Consider the following 26,277-nt stretch of genomic DNA (forward strand, 5'->3'; position numbering starts at 1 on the left):
TGATGATTAAAAGTGGTAAAGTTGTGTGTGTGTGTGTGTGTGTGTGTGTGTGTGTGTGTGTTAACATTTTATTAAGATTTGACCTCAGGGCCAAGATCTAAATTTTTCTAAATGAAAAGAACTGCCCTTAATAACTTACCAAACACTGAATGGCTTTGGAAATTAGCTTTTGCTGCAAACTATGAATTCCACCTAAAATTAGAAGATAAAACAGCTTATACCATAACTTTTACTGTAGTCATTTCGATGAAAACTAAGATTGTTTGAATCACAAGTGACGTTAAGCTGCTTTATACACTTTCAGTGCTGTCAAAATCTAAAACCAGAAGTGAGATCCCTATCCTCACACAAAATTAGGAGAGATCACATCTTTTTTCGGGCGCAAATTATTGTTCCAATCTCATTTTCAGACTGCTGTGCAGGTGCAAAGGACGTTTCCTTATTCCAAAATTCACTTTACTGTGCAGTTGAGGCGATGCTACTTAACCTTTATTTGGAAGTGATTAATCTGACATTTAAGGACATGCTAGCAGGTGAATGTAATGGGATTCTATAGACTCCTTCCAAGCAATGAGTATGCTCAATGTAAATCATATGCTATGGATATCCGTATTTGCCAGTATCTATTTATTTGAAACGTTTTCGAAGATGGAAGTATATACGATTTCATCAGACAGATGAACGTTCACAATCTAACTTTTAATCCCAATTAAGCAAAATATTCTCTCCACTAAAAGAATTCCATTCTTCTCATCAGTAGACCTGTATTGCCAAATAAAAAATGTACTCAATCGTTACTATCATATGTAGAGCCTCGTCCATATAAGACGGCAGGGCGGGGGGAGGTATGCCAGCACTGAGAGCCGGGACTTGCATGGTCCCCTTGGCTCGGTGCAGCGACCCCGCGCGGGGGCCGGGCGGTCGCACGTTTCTGATTGGCAGGGCTGTGGGCCTGGGCCTCGGCCTCGCCGAAAGCCAAGTTCCGAGATGGCTGTGGGCGAAGGGCAGGACCCCGGCTTGCGAGCCTCTGGAGCAGCAGACCCGGGGACCCCGTGGGAAGCGGTCCGCCCGGGACACCGCCCGCGCATGCGTACTGGGGGGACCCAAGCCCGCGCCGCGCGGACGCCATCGCGGGGTTTTCCCGTCGGAGCGCGCCTGGCGCCGGGGGCTGGGCCAGCCCGGGGCCCGGTCTCTCGGAGCCTTTGGCTCGGCAGTCGGGGCGCGCAGCACCCTCTCCCGCCGGGTCGGGGCCGGAGGCGGAGGCGGCGTCGGGGGCGGAGCCGTGCGCGCGGCCCTTTGTCCGTGGAGTCCGGTGAGTGAGGCCGGCGGGAGCGAGCGGCGGGCTCCGGGCTGGGCGGGCAGGGTCCGGGGGTCTCCGGACGCGGGAGCCGCCCCTGCACTGGACATGAAGAACATATTTGCAACATGTGTAAGAGATGGAGGATTAATGTTCATAGTATGTTGCCTGGCTGGTGTGGCTCAGAGGTAGAATGTCAACCGTCTGAACCAGGAGGTCACAGTTCAGCTCCCTGTCGGGGCACATGCCGGGTTTGCCCGCTGATTCCTCAATAGGGGCGTGCAGGAGGCTGCCAATTCTAGGTGTACCGGTTCATAATGCGGGTTTTGTAATCAAAGAAAGCACGATAATTTCAAGAGAAACATCAAAAGTGCTTTATTCAAAGTAATGTCCATCGCTAGCTACACATTCCCCCATCTTCCAGGTAATTGGTGGATACCGTCCCAATAGAACTTTTCTTGTTTTGAGGCAAACCATTCAGAGACCCAATGTTCCACTTCTTCGCACGTTTTGAAGTGCTGCTCAGAAAGTTCGTGTGCCATTGATCGGAACAAGTGGTCATCTGAAGGAGCAAGGTCTGGTGAATACGGCGGGTGGGTTAATACTTCCCAGGCAAGATCTTTCAACGTGTCTTTAACTGGTTTTGAAGTGTGTGATGGTGCGTCATCATGAAGCAGAATTACTTTGCCGTGTCTTCTGGCTCATTCTGGTCGTTTCACATTCAAAGCGGGGTTCAAATTGATTATTTGTTGTCGGTAGCGATCAGTATTAACGGTTTCACCTGGTTTTAGAAGCTCATAATACACCACACCTTCCTGATCCCACCAAACGCAGAGCATTGTCTTGTCTTCTTTCCGAAGCGATTTGGCCTTGCAGTCGATGTTGATGGTTGACCTGGATCAACCCATGATTCTGTGCGTTTGGGATTCTCAAAATAAATCCACTTTTCATCGCCAGTTACAATTCAATGCTAAAAAGCCTTTCGTGCTGTTGAAGCAACATTTTACTGATGACTTTTCCGTTTTCCATTTGTCTTTCATTCAGTTGATGTGGCACCCATTTTCCTTCCTTTCAAATCTTTCCCATTGCTTGTAAACGATCAGAAATTGTTTGCTGAGCAACATTTAATCTTTCTGCAAGTTGTTTTTGAGTTTGACATGCATCTTCATCCAATAATGCTTGTAATTGTTGGTCTTCAAACTTTTTCAGTTGACCTGGACGTTCTTTGTCTTTCACATAGAAATCATCACTTTTAAAGCATTTAAACCAGCGTTCACAAGTATCTTGAGATGGAGCATGTTCACCATAAGCTTCCCGAAGCTTTCAGCAGCACTTTTCTTCAAAATAAAGTAATGAATTAAAACTTCCCGCTAATGCTCTTTTTTTGGCATGAAATTCGACATTTTTAAGCGTAAAAAATATCTATGATGTTAACACCTTCAGCAAATTTGACATATGAAGTTGTGAAGCTGTCAATACAACAAAATAGCATACATATCAGATCGCATATATATCAATCCGCATATTAACCGCTACACCTAGTAAATGATTCTCTCTCATCATTGATGTTTCTATCTCTCCCTCTCCCTTCCTCTCTGAAATCAACAAAAATATTTTTTAAAATATATATATATATATAAAGGATACCTGTTAACAAAAGAAAAAAGAAAATGGGCACAGGATATGCACAACAATTTATAGAAGAAATATAACTAACCAATAAACAAAAATTAAGCTTAACCTCATAAGTAACCATAGCATGCAAACACATTTTTCACCCACTAGACTGGCAAAATATAAATTCATATATTGATGTTACAAAGTGTTGAGGAAAGGGGGGAGGAGGGAAGAAGGGCACCAGTTGTAAAATTGAGGAAGATATTTTGAATGACAATTTGACTAAACCTGCCAAAATGTAAAATGAGTTCAGTCTGTGGCTGAAAAAATCCACTGTTGTTATCTGTTTTTGCAGAAATACTTGCACAGATACAAAGATTTATGTACAAAGGTGTTCATTACAATATTAATTGTCATTGTGAGAAATGGGTACGGCTTAAATGTTCCCTAGGGATATAGTTAAATATATTATGGTAGAGCTATCCAGTGGAATACTATGCTGCTATATAATAGAATAAGATAGTTTATTATCAAGTTAACAAGCAGAGAAAGAGACATTTAGTAAATAAAGGATGTGGTAGAATAGTGCACATAGTATGGTGTGCATTAAGTATGGTTATATGTGTTTGTAAATGCACAAAGATGAAAAACACAAGGACATAGAGGTTAAATAACATGTTTCTAAACAATGAATGAGTTAACAATGAAATCAAGGAAGAAATCAAAAGATTCCTTGAAGGAAATGCAAATGAGTACACAACAACCCAAAATCTATGGGACACAGAAAAAGGAGTCCTAAGAGGGAAAGTCATAGCGTTACAGGCCTATCTCAAGAAAGAAGAAAAATCTCAAATAAACAATCTAACTTTACTCTTAAAGGAACTTTAAAAAGAACAACAAACAAAGCCCAAAGTGAATAGAAGGAAGGAAATAATACAGATCAGAGCATAGCCCTAGCTGGTTTGGCTCAGTGGATAAAGCTTCGGCCTGAGGACTGAAGGGTCCCAGGTTCAATTCCGGTCCACATGCCTGGGTTGTGAGCTTGATCCCCAATAGGGGGTGTGCAGGAGGCAGCCAATCAATTATTCTCTGTCATCACTGATGTTTCTATCTCTCTCTCCCTGTCCCTTCCTCTCTGAAATCAATAAAAATATGTGTGTGTGTTTTTAATAAAAAAGATCAGAGCAGAAATGAATGAAGTAGAACATAGAAAAACAAATACAAAAGATCAATGAAACCAAGAGCTGCTTTTTTGAAAAGATAAACAATATAGACCTTTAACTAGAATCATCAAGAAAAAAAGAGAAAGGATGCAAATAAAATCAGAAACAAAAGAGGAGACGTAACAACTGACACCAAAGAAATATGAAGGATTGTAAGAAAATATTACAAACAACTACGTGCCAACAAATTGGACAATCTGGACGAAATGGATAAATTTCTAGAAATAATCTTTTAAAATTGAATCAGAGAATCTGAATAGACAGGTTACAACTACTGAATTAAGTAAAATAGTAGGATACAAAATAAATACTCAGAAATCAGTTGCACTTTTTTATACTAATAATAAGCTATCAGAGAAATTAAGAAACAATCTCCTTTACAATTGCTTCAAAAAGAATAAAATACCTAGGAATAAATTTAATGATATGAAAGACCTATACTCAAAAAATTATAAGACACTGAGGAAAGAAAGAAGATACAAATAAGTGGAAGCATATACCATGTTCATGGATAGGAAGAATTAACATCATTAAAATGTTCATACTACTCAAAGCAATCTATAGAGCCAACACAATTCCTGTCAGTGGTGTATTTTACAGAAGTAGTATGAATATTCCAAAACTCTATATGGAACACAAAAGACCCTGAATAGCCACAGCAATCTTGAGGAATAAGAAGAAAGTTGGAGGAATCATGCTACCTGATATCAAACTACACTACACGGTCATAGTAATCAAGACAGCATGGTACTTGCATAAAAACTCATATAGATCAATGGAACAGAATAGAGAGCCCAGATATAAACCCACACACACCTTTATGGTCAATTAATATTTGAGACAGGAGACAAAACATATAATGGGGTAAAGACAGTCTATTCAATAAATGGTATTGGGGAAATTGGACAGATATGTGCTAAAAAACATGGAACTAGACCACCTTCCTACACTATACAGAAGAATAAACTAAAAATTTATTAAAGATTTCAATGTTAGACTCAAAAGCATAAAAATCCTAAAAGAAAACATAGACAGTAAAATTTCAGATATTTCTCATAGCAATATTTTTCTGATATATGGCCTCGGGCAAGGGAAAACAAAAGAAATAATAAACCAGTGGGATTACATAGAAGTTTGCCCAGCAAAGAAAACCATCCAAAAAATGAAAAGACAACCCACTGAATGGTAGAACATATTTGCCAATGATACATGTGCTAAGGGGTTAATATCCAAAATTTGTAAAGAATTTATACAACTCAACACACAGACAAAAACCACCAATCAGTTTTGAAAATGGGCAAAGGATCTGAATAGACACTTCTCCAAAGAGGACATACAGATGGCCAATCGACATTTGAAAGATGCTCAATGTCAGTAATCATCAAAGAAATGCAAATTAAAACCACAGTGAGATATCATCTCACACCTGTCAGAATGCCTGTTATCAATAAATCAACAAACAACAAGTGTTGGCAAGGTTGTGGAGAAGAGGAAACCCTCATGCACTGTTGGTGGTAATGCAGATTGGTGCAGCCACTGTGGAAAGCAGTATAGAATCACTGGGGATCGAGCACGGGTCAGGAATCAAACCATGACCTCCTAGTTCATAGGTCAACACCCTACCACTGAGCCATGCCAGATGGGCTGTGTGGCCCTTTTATATTGGCCTCTTTGCTTGGCGTTGTGCATTTGGGGTTCTTGCATGTCCTTTCATGGCTTGCTATCTCGCTTTATTTTTATTCGCTCAGTGGTGTCTTATTGTCTGGATGTACCACAATTTATTATAGATGTACCACCTATGGAAGGATGTGGAATTGTGTTTTTGTACATTGCCCTAATTTAGCTTGAGAATTTAGGTTGTACTAGAATCATAAAAGAAATTTTTGTTCTGGAAAATTTTATGCTTGGTATGAGTTCAGTATTCTTAAATTTATTGAGGCAAGCTTTGTGCCCCAACAAATGATCTGTCCTTGAGAATGTTTCACATGCACTTAAGAAAATGTATATTGTGTCATTTTGGGATCGGAAGCTCTGTAAATATTGATCACACCCATTTGGTCTAATGTGTCATTTATGGCTAATATTTCCTTATTTATTTACTGTTTGGATGATCTATCCATTGCTGTCAGTGGAGTATTCAAGTCCCTTACTATAATTGTGTTTTTGTCATTTTTCTCTCTTTGATTCTGTTAATGATTGCTTTATAATTTTGGTATGTCCAGCATTGGTGTATATATACTAATAAGTGTTATGTCCTCTTGATGAACTGTCCCTTTTAACATTATAAAATGCCGGGAGCCGGTCCATCCTTGCTGTTTCAAGGGACCTGGTATATATGGCATACAGTTCTTAATATGTTTGCTCACCTTCTTGGCGCTGTGTTTTAACCAAGGTCACCTCTCCGAGAAAGGTTGAATCCCCAGGTAGGGATTTTCCCCTGAAGTTAGGGAGGGAATAAAACCCCTCAACTAAGTGCCAGGCGGGTAATTAATCCCTTTAACTACGAACAATCATGCTTAAACTACATAATCTTTTCTCCCTGGAATGGAGATAAGAAACGCCCTAACCTTTGTAATAGAGATTGATAGGATTGAATCAACTGGTATAAATACAGTTGTAACAAGACAGAAACACTCAGAACTCAGAACTCAGAACTCAGAACACAGAACTAAGGACACAGGGCTTGGAAGACAGGACCAAGAGAGACAGAGCCTAGGCACAGAACCTACACAGAACGTTCTCTAGAGACAGAAGAACTTCGCTGGCGAGAGCATGCCAGAGGATCCTGGACAGGGACTGGCTTCGGAGCCTAGAGACAGAGCCTAGCGGGAGAACATGGCAAGGGATCCTGGACTGAACCTGACTACAGAGATTGGCAGGAGAACCTGACTGGAACCTGGTGACTGAACCTGACTGGAGAGCCTAGACTGAACCTGGCTGGAGATCCAGAGCAGAACCTCTCTAGAGATCCTGACCAGACCCTGACAAGAGAACCCGGCTATGATGATCAACTGAACTCAGCATCCGTGTCATTTAGTCTTCACCGACTCCGTCCACACCTTTGGGGACCCCTGGACCTGCTGGGGTTGGACCCCGGCATCTGGCGCCCGAACAGGGACCCCTAGGTAAGCGCCCCGCACTCGGGACGGATAGGACTCCACCGTAGGAAGAGGGTGGATAGTCTTCGCCGACTCCGTCCACACCTTTGGGAATCCCTGGAACAGGATTCCCTTAGGTAAGCCCCCCCCCCTTGAAAACCCCCACACTCGGGACGGATAGGACTCCACCAGGGTGCTACAGACCCCCCTATAGAGGATAAATAGGGTAAAAAGGTGGATAGTACAGAACTTAGATTGAGAAGATGTGCCATACTGAGTCCAAAGAAAGAAGACTCTGTATTGATCTTTAGATTAAGAAGATGTGCCATACTGAGTCTAAAGAAAAAAGACTCTGTATTGATCTTTTAACATATATATGCTTGCTAGCAGAGGAGTTAAGGTTACTCCCAGTCAGATGGAACATTTTATACAAGAAATATGTCCATGCTTTTCTGAGGAAGGAAAGGTGCCAGAAAGGTAAATGTAGAGGCATGGGAGAAGGTAGGCCCAAGGAGCCTTATCCTTAACCCCACTGCAGCCTTTCCACCCCGGGAAAGTGCAGGATTGGCAAGCTCTCCCTGGGGTGATAGATCAGGACTCAGGTAATAGCAGAAAGCGCCAATCCTACTCTTAAAATGGATACAAGAGAGCGTTTCAGGTTTTTCTTTTTAATGCTTGCTTTTAAAAAATAAAAAAGGGGGAATTTGCCGGGAGCCGGTCCATCCTTGCTGTTTCAAGGGACCTGGTATATATGGCATACAGTTCTTAATATGTTTGCTCACCTTCTTGGCGCTGTGTTTTAACCAAGGTCACCTCTCCGAGAAAGGTTGAATCCCCAGGTAGGGATTTTCCCCTGAAGTTAGGGAGGGAATAAAACCCCTCAACTAAGTGCCAGGCGGGTAATTAATCCCTTTAACTACGAACAATCATGCTTAAACTACATAATCTTTTCTCCCTGGAATGGAGATAAGAAACGCCCTAACCTTTGTAATAGAGATTGATAGGATTGAATCAACTGGTATAAATACAGTTGTAACAAGACAGAAACACTCAGAACTCAGAACTCAGAACTCAGAACACAGAACTAAGGACACAGGGCTTGGAAGACAGGACCAAGAGAGACAGAGCCTAGGCACAGAACCTACACAGAACGTTCTCTAGAGACAGAAGAACTTCGCTGGCGAGAGCATGCCAGAGGATCCTGGACAGGGACTGGCTTCGGAGCCTAGAGACAGAGCCTAGCGGGAGAACATGGCAAGGGATCCTGGACTGAACCTGACTACAGAGATTGGCAGGAGAACCTGACTGGAACCTGGTGACTGAACCTGACTGGAGAGCCTAGACTGAACCTGGCTGGAGATCCAGAGCAGAACCTCTCTAGAGATCCTGACCAGACCCTGACAAGAGAACCCGGCTATGATGATCAACTGAACTCAGCATCCGTGTCATTTAGTCTTCACCGACTCCGTCCACACCTTTGGGGACCCCTGGACCTGCTGGGGTTGGACCCCGGCAATAAAACGTTCATCTTTGTCTCTTGTCACATTTATCTTGAAACCTATTATTTTCTAAGTACGGATACACTCACTTTTCTCTGGATGCCATTTGCTTGAAGTATTATCTTCCACCCTTTCACTTTGAGCCTATGTTTGTCTTTGTAGCTGAGATGGTTCTCCTGAAGGTAGCATATAGTTGGGTCTTTTTTTCCCCCCACTACACTTTGCATTTTGATTGCTGTGTTCTGTCCATTTACATTTAGGATGATTATTGATATACGAGGATTTACTACAGCCATTTTAATTTTTGTTTTCTGGTGGCCCTGTATCTCCATTGTTTCTTTGTTTCTTGTGTTTCTGTCTGCTATATTAGTTTGGTGACTTTCTATGAGGTTTTCCTCCGTTTATCTTTTTTTATGTTATGTGTCTCAACTCCAGATTTTGTGTGTGTGAGTGGTTATCATTAGGTTATGTAAAAAAAGTTTCAAATATAACAATCGTCCTTTTTTCTGATTGCATCATCTTCATTCACTTAGGCAAGTTCAGCCCTTTCCCCTTTATCTTTTATGTTCTTGTTGTAACAAATTATTCCATTTTGTCCTCTGTGTTCATTTCCAAATTGCAGAAATTAGAGACCTTTAAGTGCTTTTCCCTTTTAACCATTATACTATAATTAAATAATTAAAACCCTATTCTGAAATAGAGTTGTAATTTCCTTCCTTTGTGTGTTTGCAGTCTGACTCAGAGTTTCATATCTTTTTGTTTCTGGTAGAAGAGCTCTTTTCAACATTTCTTGTAATACAGGTCTTGTGGTAAATTCCCTCAGCTTTTGTCGGGAAAAGTCTTTATTTCTCCTTCATATATAAAGGGTAGCTTCTCTGGATATATTATTCATGGCTGCTAGTCTCTCTCTTGAATTTTTAAATATTTCATTCCATCCTCTCCTACCATGTCAGGTTTCTGCTGAAAAATATGATGATAATCTAATGGGATCTCCTTTATACCAGTAGGTTACTGTCTTCTTTACTGCCTGGAGATTTCTTTCTTTGTCACTACCTTCTGACAGCTTTAATTTAATGGGTCTTGGAGGTCTTTTTGCATTGAGATAATAAGGTGTTCTGAAAGCTTCCTGAATGCAAAAGTTCAGCTCTTTGCCTGGGTTTTGGAAGTTCTCATTAATTATTTGTTTGAATAGGCTCTCTGTTCTTTTCTCCCATCTTCTCCTTCTGGCATAACCATCATTCTTATATTGCTTTTTCTAGTGGAATCAAATAGTTCTCATAGAGTTTTTCCATCTTTCTTTTTTTAACTCTCAGTGCCCTCTCTTCCTCCACCTGAGTCATTTCTACATTTCTGTGTTAGAGCTCACTAATTCTCTCTTCCATCTGGTCGTCTCTGTTTCCCGTGCTCTCTAATTTATTCTTCATCTCATTTATTTAGTTCTTCAGCCCCAGGATTTATGTTTGGTTCATCTTATAGTTCCAATCCCTTTGGTAAAGTACTTCTTTTGTTCATTTGTTTTATTCCAGAGCTCATTAAACTGCTTTTCTGAGTTTTCTTCTGTATCATTGAGTTTTTTCAAAACTACAATCTTGAATTCCCTGTCATTTAAATCACAGTTTTCCATGTTTTTTAGTTTGGTTTCTGGAGAGTTTTCATTTTCTTTCTGAGCTAATTTGTTACCATGGTTATTCATGGTTGATGGATTGTTTCTCTGCCTTGACATTTGAGAAAGTGAACTCTTCTTTTTAGATATGGTTTATATATTTTAAAGATTTCTTTCTTTCAACTGTGGAGAGGACAAGAATAGATTTTGGAAAATTATAAGGAAAAACAATATATAAATGGTAGGCAGAGGAAAAGGGATTAGAGCATAACCCAATGAGAGAGACCATGGAAGTAAAGCAAGACACAGCTGTCAGCAATATCAGATACCTTCAACCCTTTAAATAATGAAGTCTACTGCATGAGCAACCTAAGGGTTTTTTTATATTACTAACCAGGGAAATTTCAGTGGAGTTCTGATAGCAGAACAGAAGCAGCATTATAGAGAATTGAAAAATCAGTGGGTAATGAGGATGTAGACACAAGTATGGACAATCCTTTGAAGAATGTTGTCTTGAAAAAGAAAGGATGGTGGTTGCAAAGGGTTATGTAGCCAGTGAAGGTTTTTAATTTGGAAGAGACATTAAATGATTCTAAATAACTATAGGAAGTAACAGTAAAAGTGAAAGATAGCTCTGGCTGGTTGTGGCTCAGTTGGTTGAACGTCATCCTGTGCACCAAAAAGTCACCAGTTTGATTTCCATTCAGGGCACTCCAGTTGGGGTGCATGCAAGAGGCATCTGATTGGTGTTTCTCTCTTCTCTCTCTCTCTCTCTCTCTCTCTCTCTCTCTCTCTCTCTCCCTCTCTCTCTCTCTCTCTTCCCACCATCTCTCCTCCCTTCCTCTCTCACTGTCCCTTCCTCTTTCTGTAAAAATCAATAAAAATATATTTTTAAAATAAATAAACTGTCATCCTAACACAAAGCAAAAGCTCCAAGTTTAGGTTCAATTTTTTTAAATATATTTTATTGATTTTTTACAGAGAGGAAGGGAGAGGGAGAGAGAGTTAGAAACATCGATGAGAGAGAAGCATCGATCAGCTGCCTCCTGCACATCCCCTACTGGGGATGTGCCCGCAACCAAGGTACATGCCCTTGACCAGAATCGAACCTGGGACCCTTCAGTCCCCAGGCCGACGCTCTATCCAGTGAGCCAAACCAGCCAGGGCTAGGTTCAATCTTAATACCATGTATTGACAAGATGCTTTTTTTTCTCTTTTCCCATTTATGCCTTCTTAGAATGCTGTACCTTTTCAGGAGGAGAACATGGAAGAGAAGGAAATGAATGATAGGTCACAGATAGTCAGGTCCAAGGTAAGTTTAGTTTTACTCTCCTCGGAAATACTATTGTAGTCCTCAGAATGTGGGCACTTTTACTTTTTTATTCTCAGAAGTGCTAAGCCCCCTAAACTCCAGAGCCCTTTAAACTCTTGTGACAGATGATTATCTCTATTGGATGTTCCCCATCCACCTTATATACTCCTTTATAGCTTTTTCCCTCCAGCATTTTTACCAAATCAAGTACTCATGTCAGTGCTAGATGTTGAAAAATAAAATAAAATAAAAGAAGCCATAGACTGCCTTACAATCACCCTTCACTTACACAGCTCACCAGAATTCCAACCACACTGTAAGCAATGAGTGATGCTCAGGTCACTGTGACTGCTTGGAACTAATAGCATTACCCAGTACGCCTGAGGACATCTGCTGCCACAAGTTAATTTTTATCTAGGACCCGTTATAGCTTCCCCCAAACCTGTTTAAACCTGTTGTTAACAATTCTATAGTTTGATTAAATATTAGGTAAACTGAAGAGATATAACTGTTTGTTTCTAGGAAAACTAGCTGGATGTTTTGGAAAGATTCAGTAAATGCCATTTTTTAAAAATTGCTGTCAAATTAGGTGTGAGCAAAACTGTAAAACACAGATGGAAAAATCATAAAAATCTCGGAGGATTCTATGCCTACATTATTTCCCAAGTGTCATTTGCTTGTTCCACTTTAATGAACCAGAAACTGATACATTATGGGTATGGTCACTTAGTCATTAAAATCTCTCTCATAGACAAAGGTTCGCTTTACATCAAAAGGTTAGCAAAAATATACATGTATATATTTTAAATTAAAATAATATGTTTAAGATATCTTTTATGGATCTCTACTTTAACCAGCTTTTTTGCTTAACACATGAGATATCAGTCTTAGTTGCTTCACATAGAGGACTTCTATTGTTCCAAATTCTATGAGATAATCATTATCTGTACATAGCAAATACACTCATTGGAAGAGATTTTTAAATGCCTACATCACACAATTAATATTCAAAAAGTGTAAGTAGAATGTTGGATGCTGTTATGCATGCAAGAGATAACAAATACAAGAATTACTCAGAGAAGGGAGAAATCTGGTTGAAACTGGAGGGACGAGGGAAGACTTCATGAAGAAGGTAGAGTTTTAACGTGTGCTGATATCAGGTAGGGTTTGGAAATTAGAGAAGACTGAACCATTGCAAAAGGAAATAAAACTTGAGCAATAGCTAAGACAATAAGGAGACCAATAGCTAGAGCTGAGCACTTATTTAGTGCATTAGTACTTTGGGAATCTTAGATCTGCAAGGAATTCAGTTTATGCTTAATTATAAAGCTCCCCACAGACAGGAACAAAACGACATTGAGAACTAATGTGACATATGTGCCTCTTGGCATTCTAGCCAGAGGAGTTTGTTTTAATTTTCCAGAACCATTTATTGTGTTACAAAAGAAGATGATTCATTCCTTCAACAAATATTATTGAGCAGCTACTGTGTGCCAGAAATTATGCGTGGCATCGGGTATATGTCAATGAGCAAAACAAACATGGTCCTAAGCCAGCCGTGGGCAAACTATGGCCCACGGGCCGGATCCAGCCTGTTTGAAATGAATAAAACTAAAAAAAAAAAAAGACCGTACCCTTTTATGTAATGATGTTTACTTTGAATTTATATTAGTTCACACAAACACTCCATCCATGCTTTTGTTCCGGCCCTCCGGTCTAGTTTAAGAACCCATTGTGGCCCTCGAGTCAAAAAGTTTGCCCACCCCTGTCCTAAGCCCAAGTGGCTTGTAGTCTAACAGAGACAGTCATTCAGCAAATATAATAATAAATTGCAAATGGAGATGTATATTATACAAAATAAGAATAAGGTGCTGTGAATGTGCATTATGGAGTCAGGGAAGAACTCTATGGAGAAGCAAAATTTAAAGTGAAATGTGAGGATATATAGAAGTTATAAAAGGAAGTAGAAACGAGCTTTTTAGGCATATGCTAAACAAGTGTAAAAACCAATACTGTCCTGAAATATTGAATCTTAACTTTTAGGAAAGAGCACTTGTTTGGAACACCACACTCTTAAGTAATTGGAATTATTGTACCCATGAAGTAGATTGTATTGGGGTGGGGGAGTGTTAGGAAAGAAGGAGAAGGAAGTATATGTAGGTTGTGTGTCAGTATGTCTGTATCTCTTAGAGCAAAAGGGTTGCTTAGGCAGCATTGATAATGGAGGAAATATAGATGTTACCCTTTTTATTTGAAATTCCTACCTGTAACAAGACAGTTTCTTTTACTGATATCGACATGCATCATATACCTTTTACTCTTAACCTATTTGCCCTGGTTATTTTCACTTTTTTTTTTTTTAAGACACTGAAATATCCTTTCTCCCCTTCTGTCCAAATCTTAAAACTTTTAAGGACTACACAAGATACACCAACTCGATACCTACTTTCACTATTTCAACATATCCTGAATTCTGTCACTTCTGAAACCTTATAGCATGAATTTCCCATATTGTTTTTTAATTGTTTAGATGATCTGAGATTCCCCTGCAACAGATTATGAAAAGCTGAAAAACAAGCATTACTTTGTGTATGTTTTTATCTGTCTTGAAAGATGATAGAAAGATAGGCACTGAGTCTTGTTTCAAAATTTTGACCTGGATTACTCAGGGCCCTGAGGACTCTCAGCACAACGGCTTACTCAGCCTAACCTTTGTCTCCTGCTGTACCTTTGCTCCTTCCCCTGAGGGCCCAGTTTTTTAAAAAACTGTTTCTGGCTGAGCAGGGATGTACTTGATGTTTCAGGAGTCCCTGACATTCCAGGACGTGGCTGTGGACTTCACCGGAGAGGAATGGGACCAGCTGTGCCCTGCTCAGAAGAACCTCTACCGAGATGTGATGCTAGAAAACTACAGGAATCTGGTCGCTTTGGGTAAGGAGGGAGACCTTGTAAAACTGGAAGCCATTCCAATGGGTTTATAGTAGTCCCCCCTCCAACCTCCTTGACTGCAGGGGATGCCTGAAACCATGGCTAGTACTGAATCCTACATATACTACGCTTTTCCTATTCATACATATCTATGATAAAGTTTAATGCCTCGTCCATCTGAACTAAGCACTTCCATACTCTGGCCATAGCTTTTACGGTTTGAGGTGTGACAGCAAAACTAGCACGAATTTCTTTTTTCTTCACAATTTCATGGATAGAAGATGTGCTCCTACCATAATTCTAAACAACCTCAGCATATAATTTTTTTCTTTCCTTATTAAGTTGAGAACTTTCGCCTTTTTACTTGAAGAAAGAACTTTATGTCTTCTATTCGGCATATCTGAATTGCCAGCATCACTACCTTTGTGCTTTGGGGCCATAATTCTGTAAAGTAACTGTTACCAGAGCGTAAGCACTTTGTTACCAAGACAGTTGGTTTGATAACCAAGATGCCTACTATGTGACCAATAGGCCTGGAGCATCTACAGTGTTGATATGCTGGACAAAGGGATGATTCATGTCCTGGGCGGGATAGAGGTGATGGTGCAAGATTTTATCACAGTTTCTGGAATGTATTATGCTCAGTGAAATAAGCCAGTCAGAGACAGACAAACACCATGTGATTTCACTTGTATGTGGAATCTAATGAACAAAATAAATTAACAAACAAAATAGAAACAGACTCGTAGCTGTCAGAGGGGAGGGAGTGGGGGTGTGTGAAAAAGATGAAGGGATTAAACAACAACAAAAGCCTCATAGACGGACAACAGTATGGTGAACACGGATGGATCTTGAGACTGTCATGCTAAGCAAAGTAAGTCAGAAAAAGTCAAGAACCAAATGACTTCACTCAGATGTGGGATATAAAACTGAAAGCAACAAATGAACAAATAAGACAAACAAATATACAAAACCTCATATACACAGACAACATGGTGGTTATCGGAGGGAAGAGGGATGGGAGGTAGTAAAGGGTAAAGGGGTCAAATATATGGTGACGAAAGGAGATTTGACTCTGGGTGGTAGATACTCAATGCAATAGGCAGATGATGCATCATAGAACTGTACACTTGAAACCTATATAATTTTATTAACCAATGTCACCCCAATAAATTTAATTTAAAAAGTTTAAAAAAAAAATAGCCCAGTTAGTTTGCCTCAGGGGTAGAGCACTGACCTATGAACCAGGAGGTCACAGTTCGATTCCTGGTCAGGCACATTTTTGGTCCCCAGTAGGGGGCATGCAGGAAGCAGCCCATCAATGATTCTCAAACATCATTGATGTGTCTATCTCCCTCTCTCTCCCTTCCTCTCTGAAAGCAATAAAAATATGTTTTAAAGTTAAAAAGATAATAAAAATAAATAAAAAATGAAACTATGAATTGTTTTTTTCTGGAGTTTTTCATTTAATATTTTTGGACCATGGTTGATCATGGGTAACTGAAACTGTAAAAAGTGAAACCAAGGATAAGGGGGGACTACTCTATATTCTCAAGTAGTGAAAACCTCCAAACCTTCAGGCGGGGACAGAAGAATGCTAATCAGTTTCATAGACAGAGACCTTTGGGTCCTGCTCTTTCTCCTCAGGTAAAAAGTCTTGACTTTGCTGAGTTTGAGGCGGGCACCTTTATTTTGCTGCCTTTCAAGACTAAAAATTTCTTTGTTTCCAGTACAGATTTCTGAGGTACATTTTCCCCCTCATGAATAGGTCATCAACTTTATAAGCCAGAGGTGATCACTCAGTTGGAGCAAGAAGAGCAGTGCATGATGGAAAGAGACAGACCACTGGACACTCCTCCAGGTGAGAAGCAAGCATTTTAATATTTGCTATTGAGTAAAGGGCAATAGTCACTTTTGAAATACTCAACTGAGTGTGCTACAAATATCTCTCTCTGGATTTAAAGAATACTGAACACTTCTTAAAAATCTAGTTCATATTTGACTTTTTCACAAAGTGGAAATGGCTCTCTTATTTTTTTCTGATTAAGCAGATAATATATACTTATTATTTAAAAATTAGCACAACACAAAAGTTATTTTGAAGGTGTTATTTTGAATGTACATAAATACCTTGAAGTTGCAAACCTCCACATAGCATTTTCTATGTTTTATTTACACATCCTCTCTTGGTAGTCTTTAAATCTTTCTTTTCCGTATCTCTGCCATTTTTACCTACTTTTCAGTATTTCGTTTTTCTTTCATTCTCAAACTTTTAAAAATTGTCTAAAACCCATAGCCCTGGCTCTTATTCTCGTGCTCACCTTAGTGATATATCCTGCTTGTGTTACTAAAATTTTTTTCTGGGAGATTACCACTAACTTCCTTCCAGTCAAATCTGGCTACAAACCACAGTTATTGTCTCCTATGATCTTGTATTTGACTTTGTTGACTTTACTTTTTTGAAATTTTCTTCCATCCTGGTTCATGATATACACTATTCTTGCCTCTTTCAACCTTTCTCCTGCATCTTTACCTGCTCCTATACTACCTTCTCTCCCTCCTTATTCTTCTAAAGGTGTGTATTCCTATGGATTTGGTGTTCCATTCTCTAGTACAGTGCTTTTAAGTAGACTTATCTGTCAGTTTCCCCCATTCCTACATTTCTAATCTAAGTCTTTCACCCACATTCTCTTTCCAGATTTTAGATTATATTTTTGTTTATGAATGTCATGCTATTTTAATTAAGTGCTGTATTTCAAAACCTGGATCTGTTGGCTTTGTACTCTCTTCTTTAAAACATCCCACTAAATATGAGACTTCTTGGCCAAAAGAAAAACCTCTTTCATTCCCGATTGTTAGAATAACACCTACAATGATCTGCCTGGGTTACACTAGCAAATAGTTGACTGCTACCTGTCTGCTATATTCCACTCTGGTTCACTTATTCAAGCTAACTGCCCCATCTCTGTCTAGTTTCCCACTCTGGTTCTTTGTTCTGGCATCGTGTTTCATCATTTGGACTTGGTTTTGTTTCATTCGAACTTATGCTTTTTCAATATGACAGACTTTGCTGTGCTTCTTGCTTTTAGTGCTCTAGGTTATCTTAAGCAGGAAACTTTGTCCCTATTTCAGTCTCACTCAACCTGAATTTTGGCCTGACCAGTGCTGGCATTCCATGGGTAAAGGCTGATAATTAAAATACTTTGTCAAGAACCCCTAGCCCTTTCCCTGACAGCAGTGGGTGACATTATTTCTATGAACCTCCACGCCTGGATCCCAGGGAATAGGAAACTAAAGGAAGAAAATCAAAAACTCCCTTTGAGGGGAATTGCCAGGGTAGGAACCTACAGCAGAAGGCAGAGCTGTTCTTTCCCAAGGGTACATATGTGGCCATGTGCAGGACCCACACTGTCTCCCATTTTGTCCCTACCCACAGACTACCCTCAACTAGAGAAAATAATTGCTAACTTAAGAAAATGTGCAGACACCATTATGCATCTATATGTGGATACACAAGGCTCTTTATTCATAGATCAGCTTAAACAAGGGGTTTTTCACATCCTCCTTGTCACAGACAGGCAGGCTAGCAGTCTCCTCCAAGGAGTCTGTTTTTGCATTATCCTGTGAGACACCATAAATGGTTCCTCTAATGAGAATGTGGCAAGACATTTCTGTTGCTCAAAGGACAGATAGAATGATTTGGCTTTTGTGCTCTCATTCTGATGTACTCTCTGGGGTATTGCTTGCCTCATTGTCATTGGCATCTGCTGATGTCTGTTTATTTGGAAATCTCTTCCTATGTAAGATGAAATCTAGGAAGTGTCCAATGGGTTTATCAACAAAGAGGTTAGTAATTATAGTAACGAGAGATGACCAGGGAGTAATTAGAAAAGCAATCAATTTGTGTACATTTTCCAGTGAACAGGGATTAAAAAAAAATAGAGCTAGTAAGTGTATAGTACTCTCACAAGAAGCTAGAATGAGAAGTGGGGATGATAAAGAGGATTTTGCTAGAATAAGAAGGTACTGTCAAAAGAGAATTGCATCTACAACGATGAAGCCTTTTCAGAAGGTTTTCAACCTACTTTGCCCAGATCCATCAGAGGAATCACCATCTGTGTCAGCTATAGCCTTATGAGATATACTTCTTAAATAGTAAGACCTGAAAGTTAAAATTACTTCTTGATTCATGGGCTGCAGAATGTATTCTGTCTTAGTGAAACCAGACACAATGGACCCGAGGCTGCCTGTCACTACTTGGACCAAATTAAGCAGAGACAGGGTTGAATCATATATGAGCATTTATTCCAATAATGCCAGCAGTATGGGGAGAGCAGTCCGTCACCCTGGAGATTCTGATCTCACTCCCCCTTGCCAGCTGGTTGAGGGAGAAGATAGCTACATGTAACGTGGAAAGGGGAGGGGAGGGACTAAAGTTATTTGAGCTCCCTTCAGGAGCTCAAAGTCCAATAACAAGGTGGCTAATTTTCTATGATGTTACAAGCAGCTCAGCCCGTTCCTGGGACCAGAGAATGGTCAGCATTCCTGAGAAAAACTCCCGGAGGGGTCAGGGTCCAGGCACAGCAACCAAATCAAAATGTCCTGTCCTTGGTCTGTTCTCAAAATGTATTTATTTTCTGAGTGATGGACCCATCGAGCATCTTATCTTTTTACAGCCTTGTTTCATCCTCCAGTTTCCCAGGGTTTGTAAGAAAACTTCTCATCTATAGATAGTAAGGTGAATAATTATTAGACAACTATGGCTCTATTCTTATTACATGCCCTTCCCCACTATTGTTAGCAAGCATGAAAATAACATTACTCTCATTGTACATTTCCATCAGAGCTCCTGGGTGACCAGGTGCATTGTCAGTAAGCAGTAATATTTTGAAAAGAAGCATTTTATCTGAGTAGTAAGTCTCAACACGGGCTTAAAATATTCAGTAAGCCATGTTGTAAGCAAGTGTGCTGCCATCCGAGCTTTACTGTTCAATTTATAGAGCACAGGCAGAGTAGATTTAGCTAATTCTTAAGGGCCCTAGAATTTTTAGAATGGTAAATGAGCACTGGCTTCAACTTAAAATCACCAGCTGCATTAGCCTTTAGCAAGAGAGTCAGCCTGTCCTTTGAAGCTTTGAAGCTAGGCATTAACTTTTCCTCTAGCTATAAAAGTCCTAGATGACATCTTCTTCCAATATGAGGCTGTTTCATCTGCATTGAAAATCTGTTTCGTGCAGCCCCCTTCGTTAATCATCTTAACTAGATCTTCTGGATAATTTGCTGCAGCTTCTGCATCAGCACTTGCAGTTTCATTGTGCACTTTTATGTTATGGAGATGGCTTCTTTCCTTAAACCTCATGAACCAACCTCTGCTAGCTTCAGACTTTTTTCCTGCAATTTTCTCCCCTCTCTCACCCTTCAGCAAAACTGAAGAGAGTTAAGGCCTTGCTCTGAATTAGGTTCTGGTTTAGGGAATCTTGTGGCTAGTCTGATATTCTATCCAAACCACTAAAACTTTTTTTTTTTTTTTTAAATATATTTTATTGATTTTTTACAGAGAGGAAGGGAGAGGGACAGCGAGCTAGAAACATCGATGAGAGAGAAACATCGATCAGCTGCCTCCTGCACACTCCCCACCGGGGATGTGCCCACAACCCAGGTACATGCCCTTGACCGGAATCGAACCTGGGACCCCTGAATCCGCAGGCCGACGCTCTATCCACTGAGCCAAACCGGTCAGGGCCAAACCACTAAAACTTTATATCAGCAGTAAGGCTGTTCTCTTTCTTATCATTTGTGTTCACTGGAGTGGCACTTTTCATTTCCCTTAAAGACTTTTCCTTTGCATTCACAACTAAGCTAACTGGCACAAGGAACCTGGCTTTTGGCCTATCTCAGCTTTCAACATGCCTTCTTCCCTAAGCTTAATCATTTCTAGCGTTTAACTTAAAGTGAGAGATGTGCAACTCTTCCTTTCACTTAAACACCTAGGTGCCATTTTAGAGTTAGTTGGCCTGATTTCCATATTGTTGTGTCTCAGGGAATAGGGAGGCCAAGGAGGAGAGCAATAGAGGAGTGGTTGTCAGTGGAGCAGTCAGAACACACACGTTTGTAGATTAAGTTCACTGTCTTACAAAGGTAGTTCATGGCACCCCAAAACAATTGCAATAGTAACATCGAAGATCACTGATCACAGATCACCATAATAAATAAAATAATAATGGAAAAGTGTGAAATGTGGTGAAAATTACCAAAACATGACACAGAAACATAAAGTAAGCAAATGCTGTTGGGAAAATGGTGCTGGTAGACATGCTCTATGTAAGGTTGCCACAAACCTTCAATTTGCAAAAACTGAAATATCTGCAAAGTGCAATAAGTGGAGTGCAATAAAATGCGGGATGCTTGTACATTCCCTATGGTCAGAAGATCAAGACTAGCACCTCACTCACATTTGAGAAAGCTAAAGCAGTCAAAGGCCCAAGAACAGCTGGCTGATGAAGTGGCTTTGGTGAGTGAGCCAGGAGAAGCTGATGACTTAGGATCCGTGTGCACTACTACACAGCTTGTTGGGACAAGGTATCGTGAGTGTTTTTCATGCATGGGTCAGCCAGCAAGAAGCTTGGATCTTGGCCAATCGAATTTATGCTCTTGGGCTGGTCCCAAGGGACTACCCAAGATAGAGAGAGATCTATCTAGGTCACAGAAATGACGGGAGAGAGAGCCTCCCAAGAGCCACAGATGTTTCCAAAAGTGAGTCTGTTTAACCATCCACTAAACTGAGAATATGAAGCCACCCAGTCATACAAAAATGGTCCTATCTCCTAATCCCTCCTGCTTCCAACTTTTGTTAGAGTGGAACTAAACAACAGTAGTGAGTGAAGGAAGAGGTAGGTGAGCATGGAAATAGTTAAATGGGGAACGAAGAGAATAGAGTCAGAGAAAAGACTACTAGCATGGAGAGAGCAGAATTGGGGGAAGGGTGAACAGGAAGAGAGTGGAGTGGGAGAATAGGCAGGCAGGGAGAGAGAAAGAATATGACTCTGTAACAGACCCAAGAGAGGGGAAAGGGGTTCATTTTGGACTTTTACTGTTACATGTGACTGAACATTTTAATTGCTGAATAGAGACTGCATTTGTGACAATGTAATAGGAGTATCTGTTACAAAAGAATTAAAGGGAAAGTCCTGGGAACTGTCCAAATCTTCATGTAGAAGCAGAGGAAGAATACCCCCACTAAACAAATTTTAAAGTGGCAGGAGACTGAAATGAAATTTTGTTTTTATCACAATACATGAGTCATGCTTGTTCAAAATACAGTTTACATTTGTATTTGTCTGGACATATGAAAAATCTGGCAGGATAAGACCCAAACTATTAACAATGATTACCTCTAAGGGGTGGAATTCTTTATGTATTTCCATATTATTTGAATATATTACTATAAGCAATCATTAGTTTTATCATTTTAAACAAAAGATTAAAAATACAACCTTTGCCCTGGCCGGCTTAGCTCAGTGGATAGAGCGTCAGCCTGCGGACTGAGCGGTCCCGGGTTCTATTCTGGCTAGGGGCACATGCCTGGGTTGCAGGCTCTATCCCCAGTGCGGGGTGTCCAGGAGGCAGCCAATCAATGATTATTGATGTTTCTCTCTCTTCTCCCTTCCTCTCTGAAATCAATAAAGAAATATATATTTTTTAAAAAAATACAGCCCTGGCAGGTGTTGCTGTGTGATTACAGTGTAGGTTCTTGCACCAAAGAGTCGCAGGTTCAATTCCCGTCGAGGGCATGTGCTTGGGTTGCAGGTTTGATCCCCATCCTGGTCAAGGTGCGTTCAGGAAGCAAACAATTGATGTCTCTCTCACATTGATGTTTCTTGCTCCCTCCCTCCCTCCCTTCCACCCTCTCTAAAAATCAGTGGAAAAATATCCTCAGGTGATTATTAACAACAAAAAAGATTTAAAGTATGAAGAAATGCTTTTAAAATAAACAAGTTAGCTGTCTTATAATAGAATAAGTCACAGATGAGACCTGTCTTCTCTAATTACAGTCTTTTCTCTAATATCTCCCACCTCTGAGCACAGACATTTCTCTGGTATTTCTTATTCTCCTTTCCATTTCTTATTCTCCTTTCCATTTCTTTCCAGTATGATCTCTTCCTTTCATGGTTACCACACATGTTTTAAATTTTCCTCCAACTCACTGCTTCTTATCATCTTTTTATAGTCTGTCCTCTTGTTATATGGCCACATTTTAAAACTTTCCAATGCCACAACTGCCTCATTTGCATTATTGTCACTTTCATTTGGTAATTCATTATGCAACAATTTTTTTTCAAAACATAAAGAATGCTGCAAAGTATTAGTATGTTCTGAATTTCTTTTCTTTTTTTGTCATTAGAAATAAATATTATGCTGTAAACCCCCACTTACTGTTTTTTATTAGTACCTGGAACCATACATAGTTATTATAACATTATTGAATATATCCTCCATGCTGTACTTTGCATTACCATGACTATTTTGTAACTATCAATTTGTACTTCTTAATTTGTTCTGAACTTCTTTTAGATGCAGAAAATAGACCTGAAGTCAAAAAATCAACTCCAAACCAGAGTATTTCTGATGAAATTCAAACCCATAACATGATAATGGAGAGACTAACAGGAGAGAGTTTCTGGTACTCCATTCTAGGAGGACTCTGGGATTTTGATTATCAGTTAGAGTTTAATCAAGAAAATCACCAGAGACATTTAGGACAAGAATCTTTTGCCCAAAAAAAGTTCCCACAGGAGAGAAGCCCTGGATGTAACGAATTTGGGGGAAACTATAAAATGATCTCAAATCTTATGCATCAGCGAATTTCTTCAATTAAGATACCCCTTAATTCAAAAACACAAGGAAATAGCATCAAACATAATTCAGAATTGATTTACTATCAGGGAAACCATGTGAGAGAAAATACTTATGAATATAATGGATGTGGGAAAATCTTCAATCAACATATTCTTCTTACTAATCATATTCATACTGAAGAGCCCAGTGAATGTAGGAAGACCTCCAGCCACAACTCAACTTTTACTCAACCTCAGATAGTCCTTACAGGAGAGAAGCCCTATAAGTGTGATGAATGTGGGAAAAGATTCAGCCAGAAGATACATCTTATTCAACATCAGCGGATTCATACAGGAGAAAAACCTTTTATATGCAATGACTGTGGGAAAGCCTTTCGTCAGCATTCATCCTTTACTCAACATCTGAGGATTCATACTGGAGAGAGGCCCTACAAATGTAATCAATGTGGTAAAGCCTTTAGCCGTATCACATCCCTTACTGAACATCATAGACTTCATACTGGAGAGAAGCCTTATGAATGTAATTTTTGTGGGAAAGCCTTTAGCCAGAAGACACATCTTAATCAGCATGAGAGGACTCATACAGGAGAGAAGCCCTATAAATGTAATGAATGTGAGAAAGCCTTTAGCCAGAGTGCACACCTTAATCAACATAGGAAAATCCATACTCGGGAGAAATTATGTGAATGTAATAAATGTGAGAAAGTTTTAAGCCACGGTCCTTCACTTACTCAGCAGTACGTAACTCCTGGGGGAGAAATAATATGAATATATAAATGTAGAAATTTTTTTGTCATACTTTTCCATCCCATTCAATATAAAGTTATTCATAATGGAGAGAAAGTTTATAAACAAACATTTAATGCATAGAAACCAAATAAATTTAGACTTTAAACTGGTAGCATATTATAACCTCAAGAGAGGCTGTAAATAGTAAACATAATTTATTTTATAAACAAGATTATATTATAAGTCAGGTTCCAAATCTGATATAAAACGTTTTTTAATGACCAGAAATTCTGTATGCAATAACCTGTGATTATTCACCTGTAAGTTTTATGGCATAGTTCTTAAATTATACAAACATTGATTACTCAAAGCAATGATATAGTGTAACTAATCACATAAACTTGAAATAAACAGAAAAGAGCAATATTTCTCAAACTTTAGCATTTGCACACTTCATTTACAATTTTACCATATGTAGTGTTTACTTAAAATTTTAAGGGATTCAATTTTTAGCCTTTTCTTAGGAAATATTATTTATGAAAATTGAGTTTTATATGCTAACTAGAGGCCCGGTGCACAAAAATTTGTGCACTGGGGCGGGGGGTCCCTCAGCCCGGCCTGTGCCCTCTCGCAGTCTGGGACCCCTCGGGAGATAACGACCTGCTGGCTTAGGCCTGCTCCCGGGTGGCAGAGGCAGGCCCAATCCCTAGGTGCAGCCCCTGGTCGGGCTCAGAGCAGGGCCGATTGGGGAGTTGGGGCGCCGCCCCCTGTCATGCACAGAGCAGGGCGGATTGGGAGGTTGCGATGCCACCCTCAGTCACGCTCAGGGTAGGGCCGATTTGGGGGTTGGGGCACCGCCCCCTGTCACACTCAAGGCAGGGTCGATGGGCAGGTTGCGGCGCCACCCCCTGTCACGCACAGAGCAGGGCCAATCAGGGGGTTGGGGAGCTCCCCCCTGTCACTCACAGAGTAGGGCCGATAGGGGAGTTGGGGCACCGCCCCCATCACACACAGAGTAGGGCGGATCAGGGGGTTGGGGCACCACACCCTGTCATACTCGGGGCAGGGCCGATGGGGAGGTTATGGCTCTACCCCATCACACACAGAGCAGGGCCCGTGGGGGGGGGGGGTTGGGGCGCCGCACCCTGTCAAACACAGAGCCGCAGGGCAATCAGGGGGTTGGGGAGCTTCCCCCTATCAGGCACAAAGCAGGGCTGATCAGGGGATTGGGGCGCCTTCCCCTGTCACGAACAGAGCAGAGCAGATAGGGAGGTTGTGGCCCCGCCCCCTATCCACAGCCGCAGGGTGATCAGGGGGTTTGGGCGCTGCCCCCTGTCACACTGATCCCGGTGCCGGGAGGCCTCGCGGTTCCGCTGATCCCGGTGGTGGGAGGCATATTACCCTTTTACTATATAGGATAGAGGCCTGGTGCACAGGTGGGGGCCGGCTGGTTTGCCCTGAAGGGTGTCCTGGATCAGGGTGGGGGTCCCCACTGGGGTGCCTGGCCAGCCTGGGTGAGGGGATGATGGCTGTTTGCAGTTAGTCACACATCCTTCAGGGTGGGGGTCCCCACTGGGGTGCCTGGCCAGTCTGGGTGAGGGGCTGAGGGCTGTTTTCAGGCTGGTGGGTGACTGAAGCTACCAAACGCTCTTTTTTTTCTTTTTCTTTTTTATTTGGGCCAGCTTTAGCTCTGAGGCTCCAGCTCTTAGGCCTCCGCTGCTGAAAGCAGGTTTCTGGCCCTTTTTTTACCTTCTGTATTTGAAACAATGTTGCGATCCTGCTGGCTGAAGCCCGGCAACTAAAGCAGGTTTCTGGGGTTTTGTTTAGCTTCTATATTTGTAACATAGTTGCTTAGAGTTGCAGCTCAGAGGCCGGCAGCAGCAGGCGGGGAACGTTGGAGTCCTCCGTCACTGAAGCAAGCAAGCCTCATGTTTGCTTTAAGCTGCCTGGCTGCCGGCCGCCATCTTGGCTGGCAGTTAATTTGCATATCGCCCTGATTAGCCAATGGGAAGGGTAGCAGTTGTACGCTAATTACCATGTTTCTCTTTTATTAGATAGGATTATATTTGTTCTAATTTCCATCAATGTCACTATAAACTTTAAAACTGAAAATATT

At 40.7% G+C, this 26,277-nt stretch overlaps 1 protein-coding gene across 1 annotated transcript; it reads left to right on the plus strand.

Moving 5' to 3' along the window:
- Window positions 1–894: 894 nt before the first annotated feature.
- On the plus strand, window positions 895–24,719 carry ZNF713 (zinc finger protein 713). The gene is made up of 5 exons (XM_059693332.1): window positions 895–1,312; window positions 11,575–11,649; window positions 14,454–14,580; window positions 16,346–16,438; window positions 23,149–24,719. Exons 2-5 carry the CDS (start codon window positions 11,602–11,604, stop codon window positions 24,198–24,200), a joined length of 1,320 nt encoding a protein of 439 aa, XP_059549315.1. The 5' UTR covers window positions 895–1,312; window positions 11,575–11,601; the 3' UTR covers window positions 24,201–24,719.
- Window positions 24,720–26,277: the final 1,558 nt, after the last annotated feature.

This window comes from Myotis daubentonii, chromosome 4, assembly GCF_963259705.1.
Source record: "Myotis daubentonii chromosome 4, mMyoDau2.1, whole genome shotgun sequence".
Taxonomy (NCBI): Eukaryota; Metazoa; Chordata; class Mammalia; order Chiroptera; family Vespertilionidae; genus Myotis; species Myotis daubentonii.

Bases quoted from the DNA above. Each gene is read 5' to 3' on its own strand.
- ZNF713 (XM_059693332.1), top strand. From the start codon at position 11,602: ATGGAAGAGAAGGAAATGAATGATAGGTCACAGATAGTCAGGTCCAAG. The intron at 11,650-14,453 runs GTAAGTTTAGTT...TTGATGTTTCAG, and splicing joins CACAGATAGTCAGGTCCAAG to GAGTCCCTGACATTCCAGGA. The intron at 14,581-16,345 runs GTAAGGAGGGAG...CCTCATGAATAG, and splicing joins CAGGAATCTGGTCGCTTTGG to GTCATCAACTTTATAAGCCA.